Below are 13,844 nucleotides of genomic sequence, written 5' to 3'. Positions count from 1 at the left end.
CTTTTTGTTTACTCATGCCTGCACAGATGGACATAATCTGCCATGTGTTAGCTAATAATATTGAGGTAGATGGTGGTACAGCAGCTGTTTAGTAAATTTGTAACAACAGAAACTAACAGAAGCAACATGAAGCTTAGTCAAAAAGATTGATAAGGCTAAGATACCACAGAGAGGAACAACACCAGCACGCTGTAAAGCAAGCTGCTGTTGCTATCCACTTTTAACAGATATATTGGCTTGTTTTGAACACCCAGATAGCCATTGTGGCCAATGACTTAAATTATTTAGTTAGACACAAATTCAGTCCTAGCAACCTTCTCTTCATGTGCTGTTTCTTCTGTAAAATGTGACGTCTTTTCTCTTTTTTTCTTCCAGTCCAGCAGAGGAGCTGAGTTTTGGCTCCAAAGAGTCAGAGAGGAAGTGTCTTATCATCCTCGATAATGTGTCCAAGAATCAAGTGGCCTTCAAGGTGTGTGTGTGTGTGTGTGTGTGTGTGTGTGTGTGTGTGTTTGTGTGTGTGTGTGTGTGTGTGTGTGTTTGATACACAGTGGTGTGCATTTGCACAAAATACACAATGTTGTTGTCAGTCTCCAAGCTGACCTGAGTGTGTGTGTGTCCCTCTACAGGTACGAACCACAGCACCTGAGAAGTACAGAGTGAAGCCCAGCAACAGCAGCTGTGAACCGGGCGCATCTGTGGATATAGTGGTGTCTTTACATGGCGGTAGAGTACTGATATTATCTCTCTGCACTGTCGCTCCTCCTCTTACCTACTTCGTCCTTTGAATGTTTCCAAATGCTCCTGCAGAAACTTTAGAATAATCAAAAGGTCCAGTCTATTCATTTTGGGAAGTGCTGACAGAGTGCAGCTTTCTTCTGCCCGACATACATATTTTAAGAGTGATAAAATAATAATCTCTTATCTTCCCCTAAACCGAGACTTCAGAAATCTAACAGAGGGTGAATAAACTTTATTGAGCCACTCTCAGTACTCTCCTGGAAGGCTGAAACCTCTAAGGTCAATGTTTTTACCTCAATCACTTGAGACCAACATTGAGTTGGTATGCAGGGACTTGGCTGATAAGAAGTTCCGAGGCCTTTAAGCATGGACATGTCAATCATGGCTTCTGATGTAATAGACATGGGTTTTTTGAAGATTTGAATTCTGGCACTATTCCAAAGTTTGAGGGTTTTCTTCTCTCTTTCTGGGTTTTAACTTTGAAACTCATTAATTACATGTTTAGCAGCCGCCATCTATCGCTTCCATCTTGTTCACTTAGCTCTAGTGGATAAGAACCCTCACTGTATCTGTAAATGAGTCAGCTCTTTCACTTCTATATCTGAGACTTTGATGCTGGCAGCAGTGGGGTGATCCCATCCATATGTAGGACTCTAGATACAGAAACTGAACAATATACAGAGATTAAATATCATTCAGAGTTCAATGAGAGAACGAGTGCCCTGGATGTGTTTGTGCAGGCTACCAGGCATCTCTGCAGGACCGCTTCTTGGTCATGGCTGCTGAGATGGAGCAGAACGCTGGTGCTGGATCACCAGAGCTCGCTCAGTTCTGGAAGGACGTGCCCAAAACCAAGATCATGGATCACAGGTACATCACCATCAATGTCTCATCATGGATGGGAATGGGAATATGTGAATACCTTTTTATATGTTTTTATTACCAGTTCATTCAAGGGGCAGGAAGTCATTTGATATGCCACTATCAAAATCTATAATGACCTCAAGATAACTTTGATTAACTTAACCCATTGTGGTCTTGCATTGTACATCACAGATTGCCTCAGCATGGCTAGTGAATGTCAGTGACCTAGCAGGCTGATAATCCCCTCTCCCCGGCCCTTTCTGACATGACTGTGTCCTGTCCTTCCTGTAGATTACGATGTCACGTCATGGAGAGCACTAAACCCATTCTGAGCTATCCGAGTGGATGTGACAACCCTGTGGAAGGAGGAGCCAATGGTCACCCAGACCTGCACACAACGGTGAACTCTGATTGGAATATACACCTCCACCCACAATAACTTAATAACCTATACAGTGCCTATAGAAAATCTACACCCCCTTGAACTGTTTTCACATTTTGTTGCATTACAAAGTGGGATTGAAATAGATTTAATTGTAAAAAAAATAAAAAAATAAAAAAAGAAGGAAAAAAAATAAAAAGGAATTGATCTCCACAAAATACTGCGTAATGTCAAAGTGACAAGTAATAAAATGTACTAACTAAAATATAGTTGTTGCATAAGTATTCACCCTCCTTAAATTATTTCCGAAGTAAAATTTGGCTTAACAAATTACATAATAAGTCATATGGACTTTATAGGGGTTGACATGTTTTTTGAATGTCTTCCCCTGTCCCCCAAACATACAACATATGTAAGGTTCCTCAGTCAAGTATTGAATTTCAAGCACAGATTCAACTTCAAAGACAAGGGAGCTTTTCAAAAGCCTCATAAAGAAGGGCAGTGAAAGGTAGATAGGTAACAATAACAAATCAGACATTAAATACATATTTAAGCATGGTCAAGTTAATAATTATGCTGTGGATGATCTATTAAAACACCCAGACACATCAAAGATGCAGTCGTCTTCTGAACTGAGCTGCAGGACAGGAATGAAACTGCTCAGGGATGTTAAAACTTCTTACGGATACGCGGGACGATAGCGTCCTACCTGGCCAACATCCAGTGAGATTGCAGAGCGCCAAATTCAAAAATACTAAATTCAAATATTTACCATTCTTGAAAATATATGTGTTATACATCAAAATAAAGCTTAACTTCTTGTTAATTCAGCCGCCGTGTCAGATTTCAAGGCTTTACGGAGAAAGCAAACCATGCAATTATCTGAGGACAGCACCTTGCATACAAACACATGAAAATCATATTTCAACCAGACAGATGCAACACGAAAGTCAGAAATAGCGATATAAAAAATACCTTACCTTTGATGATCTTCTTCTGTTTGCACTCCAAAAGGTCCCAGTTACATCACAAATGGTCCTTTTGTTCGATAATGTCTTTCTTTATATCCATAAAAACTCAGTTTAGCTGGCGTGCTTCAGTCAATAATCCACTCAGTTTCCCTTCATCAAAATGCATACAAAATGAATCCCAAACATTACTAATAAACTTTTCCAAACAAGTCAAACAACGTTTATAATCAAACCTTACGTATCCTAATACGCAAATAAACAATACAATTTAAGACGGAGAATAGTATGTTCATTACCGGAGATAAATAAGAAAGAACGTTCCTCCACGCGCTTGGAAACACTACAGCCAAAATGGGAGCCACCTAGAAAAACCACAATTTTTCCAAAAACCAGCCTGAAACTCTTTCTAAAGACTGTTGACATCTAGTGGAAGCCCTAGGAACTGCAATTTGGGAGGACTTGGGCTTATAATTATAGTACTAGCCATTGAAAATAGTGGTAAGCTGAAATTATTTTTTGGGGGGGTTGGTTTGTCCTCGGGATTTTGCCTGCTATATCAGTTCTGTTATAATCACAGACAAACATTTTAGCAGTTTTAGAAACTTTAGAGTGTTTTCCATCTAAATCTACCAATTATATTCATATCCTAGCTGCCTGAGTAACAGGCAGTTTACTTTGGGCACGCTTTTCATCCGGATGTGAAAATACTGCCCCCTACCCCACAGGTTTAACATGAGGCCATTGGTGCCTTTAAAACAGCTACAGAGTTCAATGGCTGTGATGGGAGAACTGAAGATGTATCATTATTGTGTAGACTCCACAATAATAACCTAAATGACAGTGAAAAGAAGAATTCAAATATATAGAATATATATTCCAAAACATGCAACATGACACTAAAGTAATACTGCCAAAAAACACGGCAAAGGAATAAACTTTTTGGCATAAATGCAGAGTTGTATGTTTGGGGCAAATCCAACACATCACTGAGTAACTGCCTCCTTATTTTCAAGCATGGTGGTGGCTGCATCATGTTATGGGTATGCTTGTAATCGTTAAGGACTGGGGAGCTTTTCAGGATGAAAAGAAACGGGATGGACCTAAGCACAGGCAAAATCCTAGAGGAAAACCTGTTTCAGTATGCTTTACACCAGACACTGGGAGAGGAATTCACCTTCCAGCAGCACAATAACCCACAACAGAAGGCAAAATCTACACTGGAGTTGCTCAGTGAATGTTTGTGAGTGGCCAAGTTACAGTTTTTACTTAAATCTGTTAAATATATGCCATGAATTGAAAATGGCTGCTAGCCATGGTCCCCAACATGTTGACAGAGCTTGAAGAATTTTGAAAATAAAAATGGGGAAATATTGCACAATACAGGTGTGAAAAGTTATTTTAAGACTTACCCCAGGAGACTTACAGCTGTTATCGCTGACAAAGGTGTTTCTAACATGTAATGAAGCATATACTGACTAAATCGCACACATGTTGATTTTGTCCATCCACACCAGACACGATCAGGACACGCAGGTTGAAATATCAAAACGAACTCTGAACCAACTATATTAATTTGGGGACTGGTCGAAACACATGAAACATTCATGGCAATTTAACTAGCTTGCTGTTGCTATCTAATTTGTCCTGGGATATAAACATTGGGTCGTTATTTTACCTGAAATGCACAAGGTCCTCTACTCCGACAATTAATCCACAGATAAAAGGGTAAACTGAGTTTGTTTCTAGTAATCTCTCCTCAAGGCTTCTTCTCTTTTGGACTTTATATGGTAGATGGCAACCAACTTTAAGGTGCATTACCACCAGCAACTGGATTGGAGTGTGGACATCACTTCATTTTCCAATCACCCACGTGGGTATATGCTCCTAAACACCAATGAGGAGATGGGAGAGGTGGGACTTGGAGTTCTATTTTAATGGCTGGTTATGCAGACACTCGCGAGCAGTTTGGATGAAATGATTGAATAACATTGTATGTGTACATTCATTTTGAAACGCTCACGCACGTAACGCGAGCGGTGTGGTCAGCATGTCAGGGGGGGGGGTAAATGCTTATCTAATCAAGGTATTTTTGTTTTTTATTTTTCATTCATCTTTAAATGTTAGAATTTTTCTTCCACTTTGATATTATAGAATATGTTGTAGAGATCGTTGACAAAAAATGACAATTACATCCATTTTAATTTCACCTTGTAACACAATATAATGTAAAATATATATATATATATATATATATATATATATATATATATATACAGTGGGGCAAAAAAGTATTTAGTCAGCCACCAATTGTGCAAGTTCTCCCACTTAAAAATATGAGAGAGGCCTGTAATTTTCATCATAGGTACACTTCAACTATGACAGACAAAATGAGAAAACAAAATCCAGAAAATCACATTGTAGGATTTTTAATGAATTTATTTGCAAATTATGGTGGAAAATAAGTATTTGGTCACCTACAAACAAGCAAGATTTCTGGCTCTCACAGACCTGTAACTTCTTCTTTAAGAGGCTCCTCTGTCCTCTACTCGTTACCTGTATTAATGGCACCTGTTTGAACTTGTTATCAGTATAAAAGACACCTGTTCACAACCTCAAACAGTCACACTCCAAACTCCACTATGGCCAAGACCAAAGAGCTGTCAAAGGACACCAGAAACAAAATTGTAGACCTGCACCGGGCTGGGAAGACTGAATCTGCAATAGGTAAGCAGCTTGGTTTGAAGAAATCAACTGTGGGAGCAATTATTAGGAAATGGAAGACACAAGACCACTGATAATCTCCCTCGATCTGGGGCTCCACGCAAGATCTCACCCCGTGGGGTCAAAATGATCACAAGAACGGTGAGCAAAAATCCCAGAACCACACGGGGGGACCTAGTGAATGACCTGCAGAGAGCTGGGACCAAAGTAACAAAGCCTACCATCAGTAACACACTACGCCGCCAGGGACTCAAATCCTGCAGTGCCAGACGTGTCCCCCTGCTTAAGCCAGTACATGTCCAGGCCCGTCTGAAGTTTGCTAGAGAGCATTTGGATGATCCAGAAGAAGATTGGGAGAATGTCATATGGTCAGATGAAACCAAAATAGAACTTTTTGGTAAAAACTCAACTCGTCGTGTTTGGAGGACAAAGAATGCTGAGTTGCATCCAAAGAACACCATACCTACTGTGAAGCATGGGGGTGGAAACATCATGCTTTGGGGCTGTTTTTCTGCAAAGGGACCAGGACGACTGATCTGTGTAAAGGAAAGAATGAATGGGGCCATGTATCGTGAGATTTTGAGTGAAAATCTCCTTCCATCAGCAAGGGCATTGAAGATGAAACGTGACTGGGTCTTTCAGCATGACAATGATCCCAAACACACCGCCCGGGCAACGAAGGAGTGGCTTTCAAGGTCCTGGAGTGACCTAGCCAGTCTCCAGATCTCAACCCCATAGAAAATCTTTGGAGGTAGTTGAAAGTCCGTGTTGCCCAGCAACAGCCCCAAAACATCACTGCTCTAGAGGAGATCTGCATGGAGGAATGGGCCAAAATACCAGCAACAGTGTGTGACAACCTTGTGAAGACTTACAGAAAACGTTTGACCTCTGTCATTGCCAACAAAGGGTATATAACAAAGTATTGAGATAAACTTTTGTTATTGACCAAATACTTATTTTCCACCATAATTTGCAAATAAATTCATTAAAAAAAAATTCTCATTTTGTCTGTCATAGTTGAAGTGTACCTATGATGAAAATTACAGGCCTCTCATCTTTTTGAGTGGGAGAACTTGCACAATTGGTGGCTGACTAAATACTTTTTTTGCCCCACTGTACATACATACATACATACATACATACATACATACATACATACATACATACATACATATAATCCAAGGGGGGTGTAGACTTTCTGTAGGTACTGCATATTAACCAATGTATTTACTGTACTTGAACTTGATTTACTTTCTTTGTATAATCTTTTTTTTTTACACAATTAGAGCCATGGGGTTATAATTATAGTGAATGGTGTGGTTTTCTGAAACATTTTAGTATTGTCAAATTGATGTGGGAGACTGAAAAGTGAATAAATTAGTAAGATGAAGTAATCAATTGCTCTCCTCTGCAGCTGATGCGTGTGATGGTGTGTAACGCCAGGCTGGAGCAGAAGCTGGACCAGTGTCTGTGGGTCCAGCAGGTCCTGATTGGTCTGGTGCTGGTCGTCATGATGTTCAGCTTCTTGACTCTCTACCACCTTTCTGGGGCTTCCTGACTGGACTCAACCTTGTCTACAGCAGCTTAAAGCTAAACCAACAGACAGGGCTGATATTGGACTTGGTGATAAAAAAAAACAAAGGCAGACTCTCTTCTCTACAAGGTCTGTCGTCATGAAATGGAGGAACGCTTAATTATGTAGCAGTGAACTAGGGACATGTGGAGTTGTCAGTCAGTTGCCCAGAGAGATTCGTCATAGTCTCCTTGGCGTTGTGAGAGGTACCGTAGCTAAAGACTCTCGAGACCGTGAAATGAAATCAATAATGTATTTTTGTTACTAATCATGGAATTATAAATTAAGTCTATTTATTAGAATATGTAACATATTCATTATTTCAATATGTAATATGTAACATGACGAAGGAGATTTAGTAAATTTTTCTGATCCTAATGAACATTTCATTTTAAATATGCAGTATAAAAATGTCAGGTCAAGAATAAACATGCACTTTTTCTTTAAACCAATTGCAATTTGTTTGGCTTATAAAATGGCTGAAATAAGTGTCTGGCATGTACAAGGCACCACCCAACATGAGCTCCATCCTGATACAGTAGATAACCATCTCAGTCCTGAAGCAGGCCTCAAACTTCTCTCTTTTGACTCTAATTTTACATCAACATTATAACAGTGTCGGTGATCCAGCCTTGCCACCCTCCCTCTTTGATAAAAGCCTGATCAATGTAGGGGTGCCTAATTGAAAAAATAGCAATGTGTGAATTCGCCCTACGCTGGCAAACCTAAAAATACCAGGCAATTACTGGTGAGGATGGGGAAATGGCAGAACCCACAGAGCTCAGTGGGAAGGCTGGGTATCTATAACAAGATTCAGCGCAGACAAGTCAACCACAGAGCCAGCGCAGGGGGATCACACTTAAAATATTATAATGAACAAAAATATAAATGCAACATGCAGCAATTTCAAGGATTTTGCTGAGTTACAGTTCATATAAGGAAATCAGTCAATTGAAATAAACTCATTAGGCCCTAATCTATGGATTTCACATCACTGGGCAGGTGTGCAGCCATGGGTGGGCCTGTGAGTGCATTGGCCCACCCACTTGTAAGCCAAGCCCAGCCAATCAGAATGTTTTCCCCACAAAGGGGCTTTATTACAGATATAAATACTCCTTCTGTTCTGACTGCTCTGCAGCTGGTCTGCTGTTGGTGGTGGATTGCATTTTGTCCTCAAAACGATACAGTGTCTGGTGGCTATATGTTTGGTCTGGCACTGAAGACATCATTGTTTCATGTGCATTGGCTTTTGTCTTGCTTCGGTTGGAGCCTTTTCTTTTTCTTATATAAGCCCATCACGTTCAGCTACCTCATGTTTCCTAACAGTGCTATTTCTGTGTTTCTCCTCATTCACATGTGATGTTTTGAACCCTCCATTTTCTCTTAAAGGGTTCCTATGTATGAGTCTTTATCACGCGATCGAGAAACCTCTCTCCCTGCATCAATGGACTGTTTGTATAGTCATTGGATCGTTTTAGGAGAATGTGTGCAGTGGGTGTAAACTTGCATTATTTGTTGTATTTTCACTCTCACTGAGAATCGCTTTCGCAGCTATTTGAGGCGGTAAGTGCCTGTGGATTTAGCAGGAGGACGAAGCCAAATGGAGTGTCAGGTTCTCTAGGGGGCTTTAGGTAAAAGCTTAAGCATCAGATGCAGGTGGGTAAGCTCTAAGTGCATCTATACCTCCTTCAGTACCTGACCAAGTCTGTCAGAATCCACTCAGAGACAGATTGATCCTGGTGGTTACATAAGGCGAAACCAAAACCCAAAATGAACATCCTCCCAGGCAGGCTCCCACTCGCTCTCACCACTAATGCATTACTTTCAGTCATTACAGTAGAGAAAGTTGTTCATTACATGTTTGAAAATGTGTAGCCTCACGACTGTCTTCTCTCCCCCTTGACAGACTCAGTCTCTTTCTTGATTTCCTAGATGCCACTAATTACATGGGTCTGATAAGTCTGACCGGGGAGTCTCAGAAGTCACAATATCCTCCACAATATTGATTTAACATTCAGCACTAGTAAATCAAAGGCTGGCTCAATGCGCACGGGTGGCCCAAGATGCTTATTGTACATTTTGAAGGGACAATGATTAACCTCGAGCAGTAAATTGTGAGAGGGGATTGATGAAGAGGTAATGAGTATTGCTGTCACGTTCCTGACCTATTTATGTTAGTTGTTATGTGTGTTAGTTGGTCAGGACGTGAGGTTGGGTGGGCATTCTATGTTTTCTGTTTCTGTGTTGGTTTTGGGTTGCCTGGTATGGCTCTTAATTAGAGGCAGGTGTTTGGCGTTCCTCTAATTAAGAGTCATATTTAGGTAGGCGTTGTCACAGTGTTCGTTGTGGGTGATTGTCTTCCGTGTTTGTGTTATGTCTGCACCATACGGAACTGTATTCGGTTTGTTCGGTTTATGTAGTCTGTTTTCCATTCGTGCGTTCTTCGTGTTTATGTAAGTTCTCATGTTTAGGTCAGTCTACGTCGTTTGTTATTTTGTATCATTTCAAGTGTAGTTCGTGTTCGTTTTTCCGTCTTGTCATTAAATTCATTATGTGTTCAAACTTCGCTGCGCCTTGGTTCAATCCCTGCTCCTCTTCGGATGAAGAAGAGGAGGACAGCCGTTACAGAATCACCCACCACTCCAGAGCCAAGCAGCGGAGGCAAGGGAAAGCTCGACAGGGCAACAAGGATTTCTGGACTTGGGAGGAAATATTGGACGGGAGAGGTCCATGGGCACAGCAGGGAGAATATCGCCGTCCCAAAGCTGAGCTGGAGGCACGGATGAGAGCAGAGGCTACCGGAGAGAGGAACCGGAGCTATGAGGGAACGCGTCTGGCACGGAAGCCAAAAAAGCCCGTAAGTAACACCCAAAAATTTCTTGGGGGGAGGCTAGGAGGTAGTGGGCCAAGGGCAGGTAGGAGACCTGCGCCCACTTCCCAGGCTTACCGTGGAGAGCGGGAGTACGGGCAGGCGCCGTGTTACGCAGTAGAGCGCACGGTGTCTCCTGTACGAGTGCATAGCCCAGTGCGGGTTATTCCACCTCCCCGCACTGGTAGGGCTAGATTGAGTATTGAGCCAGGTGTCATGAGGCCGGCTCAACGCGTCTGGTCTCCAGTGCGTCTCCTCGGGCCGGCATACATGGCACCGGCCTTACGCATGGTTTCCCCGGTTCGCCTACATAGGCCGGTGCGGGTTATTCCACCTCCCCGCACTGGTCGGGCGACCGGGAGCATTCAACCAGGTAAGGTTGGGCGGGTTCAATGCTCAAGAGTGCCAGTACGCCTCCACGGTCCGGTATTTCCGGCACCACCTCCCCGCCCCAGCCTAGTACCTACAGTGTCTACACTACGCACTAGGCTACCAGTGCGTATCCTGAGCCCTGTTCCTCCTCCACGCACTCTCCCTGTAGTGCGTGTATCTAGCCCGGTGCCTCCAGTTCCGGGCCCACGCACTAAGCTACCAGTGCGTCTCCAGAGCCCTGTACAAACTGTATCTTCTCCCCCTACTAATCCTGATGTGCTTGTCCTCAGCCCGGCGTCACCAGTGCCGGTACCACGCATCAGTTATAGAGTGGGCTTTGAGAATACAGTGTGCCCTGTCCCTGCTCCCCGCACTAGTAGGAAGGTGCTTATCATTAGCACGGTGCCTCCAGTTCCGGCACCACGCACCAGGTCTACAGTGCACCGTATCCGGCCAGAGCCATCCGTCTCCCCAGCGCCATCTGAGCCATCCGTCTCCCCAGCGCCATCTGAGCCATCCGTCTCCCCAGCGCCATCTGAGCCATCCGTCTCCCCAGCGCCGTCTGAGCCGCCCGTCTGCCAGGAGCCTGCAAAGCCGCCCGTCTGCCATGAGCCTGCAAAGCCGCCCGTCTGCCATGAGCCTACAGAGCCATCTGCCAGACAGGAGCCGCTAGAGCCGTCAGCCAGACAGGATCTGCCAGAGCCGCCAACCAGACAGGATCTGCCAGAGCCGCCAGCGAGCCATGAGCAGCCAGAGCCGTCAGAGAGCCATGAGCAGCCAGAGCCGTCAGAGAGCCATGAGCAGCCAGAGCCGTCAGAGAGCCATGAGCAGCCAGAGCCGTCAGAGAGCCATGAGCAGCCAGAGCCGTCAGAGAGCCATGAGCAGCCAGAGCCGTCAGAGAGCCATGAGCAGCCAGAGCCGTCAGAGAGCCATGAGCAGCCAGAGCCGTCAGAGAGCCATGAGCAGCCAGAGCCGTCAGAGAGCCATGAGCAGCCAGAGCCATGAGCAGCCAGAGCCGTCAGAGCGCCATGAGCGTCGAGAGCCGTCAGCCTGCCATGAGCGTCGAGAGCCGTCAGCCTGCCATGAGCGTCGAGAGCCGTCAGCCTGCCATGAGCGTCGAGAGCCGTCAGCCTGCCATGAGCGTCGAGAGCCGTCAGCCTGCCATGAGCGTCGAGAGCCGTCAGCCTGCCATGAGCGTCGAGAGCCGTCAGCCTGCCATGAGCGTCGAGAGCCGTCAGCCTGCCATGAGCGTCGAGAGCCGTCAGCCTGCCATGAGCGTCGAGAGCCGTCAGCCAGCCATGAGCGTCGAGATTCGTCAGTCAGCCATGAGCTGCCCTTCAGCCTGAAACGGCTAGATACCCAGAACTGCCCATCAGTCCAGAGCTGTCTCTCTGTCCGGAGCTGCCTTTCAGTCCGGAGTTGCCCCTCTATCCTGATCTCCCTCTCTATCTTGATCTACCTCTATATTCTTATCTATCCCTCTGTCTTGATTTATCTCTCTGTCCCGGTGCTGTCCTTATTAGTGAGGTTATTAAGAGGATTTTGTGGGGGTAAAAAGAGGGTGGACATTCTTAGAGGGAGGAAGCTAGGATGGATTATGGTGGGGTGGGGACCTCGCCCGGAGCCTGAGCCACCACCGTGGTTAGATGCCCACCCAGACCCTCCCCTAGACTTTGTGCTGGTGCGTCCGGAGTTCGCACCTTGTGGGGGGGGTAATGTCACGTTCCTGACCTATTTATGTTAGTTGTTATGTGTGTTAGTTGGTCAGGACGTGAGGTTGGGTGGGCATTCTATGTTTTCTGTTTCTGTGTTGGTTTTGGGTTGCCTGGTATGGCTCTTAATTAGAGGCAGGTGTTTGGCGTTCCTCTAATTAAGAGTCATATTTAGGTAGGCGTTGTCACAGTGTTCGTTGTGGGTGATTGTCTTCCGTGTTTGTGTTATGTCTGCACCATACGGAACTGTATTCGGTTTGTTCGGTTTATGTAGTCTGTTTTCCATTCGTGCGTTCTTCGTGTTTATGTAAGTTCTCATGTTTAGGTCAGTCTACGTCGTTTGTTATTTTGTATCATTTCAAGTGTAGTTCGTGTTCGTTTTTCCGTCTTGTCATTAAATTCATTATGTGTTCAAACTTCGCTGCGCCTTGGTTCAATCCCTGCTCCTCTTCGGATGAAGAAGAGGAGGACAGCCGTTACAGAATCACCCACCACTCCAGAGCCAAGCAGCGGAGGCAAGGGAAAGCTCGACAGGGCAACAAGGATTTCTGGACTTGGGAGGAAATATTGGACGGGAGAGGTCCATGGGCACAGCAGGGAGAATATCGCCGTCCCAAAGCTGAGCTGGAGGCACGGATGAGAGCAGAGGCTACCGGAGAGAGGAACCGGAGCTATGAGGGAACGCGTCTGGCACGGAAGCCAAAAAAGCCCGTAAGTAACACCCAAAAATTTCTTGGGGGGAGGCTAGGAGGTAGTGGGCCAAGGGCAGGTAGGAGACCTGCGCCCACTTCCCAGGCTTACCGTGGAGAGCGGGAGTACGGGCAGGCGCCGTGTTACGCAGTAGAGCGCACGGTGTCTCCTGTACGAGTGCATAGCCCAGTGCGGGTTATTCCACCTCCCCGCACTGGTAGGGCTAGATTGAGTATTGAGCCAGGTGTCATGAGGCCGGCTCAACGCGTCTGGTCTCCAGTGCGTCTCCTCGGGCCGGCATACATGGCACCGGCCTTACGCATGGTTTCCCCGGTTCGCCTACATAGGCCGGTGCGGGTTATTCCACCTCCCCGCACTGGTCGGGCGACCGGGAGCATTCAACCAGGTAAGGTTGGGCGGGTTCAATGCTCAAGAGTGCCAGTACGCCTCCACGGTCCGGTATTTCCGGCACCACCTCCCCGCCCCAGCCTAGTACCTACAGTGTCTACACTACGCACTAGGCTACCAGTGCGTATCCTGAGCCCTGTTCCTCCTCCACGCACTCTCCCTGTAGTGCGTGTATCTAGCCCGGTGCCTCCAGTTCCGGGCCCACGCACTAAGCTACCAGTGCGTCTCCAGAGCCCTGTACAAACTGTATCTTCTCCCCCTACTAATCCTGATGTGCTTGTCCTCAGCCCGGCGTCACCAGTGCCGGTACCACGCATCAGTTATAGAGTGGGCTTTGAGAATACAGTGTGCCCTGTCCCTGCTCCCCGCACTAGTAGGAAGGTGCTTATCATTAGCACGGTGCCTCCAGTTCCGGCACCACGCACCAGGTCTACAGTGCACCGTATCCGGCCAGAGCCATCCGTCTCCCCAGCGCCATCTGAGCCATCCGTCTCCCCAGCGCCATCTGAGCCATCCGTCTCCCCAGCGCCATCTGAGCCATCCG

At 45.6% G+C, this 13,844-nt stretch overlaps 1 protein-coding gene across 1 annotated transcript in view; it reads left to right on the top strand.

The window, feature by feature from the left end:
* LOC129816852 (motile sperm domain-containing protein 2-like) overlaps window positions 1–7,701 on the top strand; it is a 28,095-nt gene extending 20,394 nt beyond the window's left edge. The window contains exons 11-15 of the mRNA XM_055871784.1: window positions 376–469; window positions 627–723; window positions 1,479–1,608; window positions 1,894–2,002; window positions 7,091–7,701. Of these exons, the coding sequence (XP_055727759.1) occupies window positions 376–469; window positions 627–723; window positions 1,479–1,608; window positions 1,894–2,002; window positions 7,091–7,234 (574 nt within the window). The 3' untranslated portion in view covers window positions 7,235–7,701. The remainder of the gene's footprint in view (window positions 1–375; window positions 470–626; window positions 724–1,478; window positions 1,609–1,893; window positions 2,003–7,090) is intronic.
* The last annotated feature ends 6,143 nt before the right edge of the window (window positions 7,702–13,844 follow it).

This window comes from Salvelinus fontinalis, chromosome 19, assembly GCF_029448725.1.
Source record: "Salvelinus fontinalis isolate EN_2023a chromosome 19, ASM2944872v1, whole genome shotgun sequence".
Taxonomy (NCBI): Eukaryota; Metazoa; Chordata; class Actinopteri; order Salmoniformes; family Salmonidae; genus Salvelinus; species Salvelinus fontinalis.
This window is presented reverse-complemented; position numbering and strand designations above follow the sequence as displayed.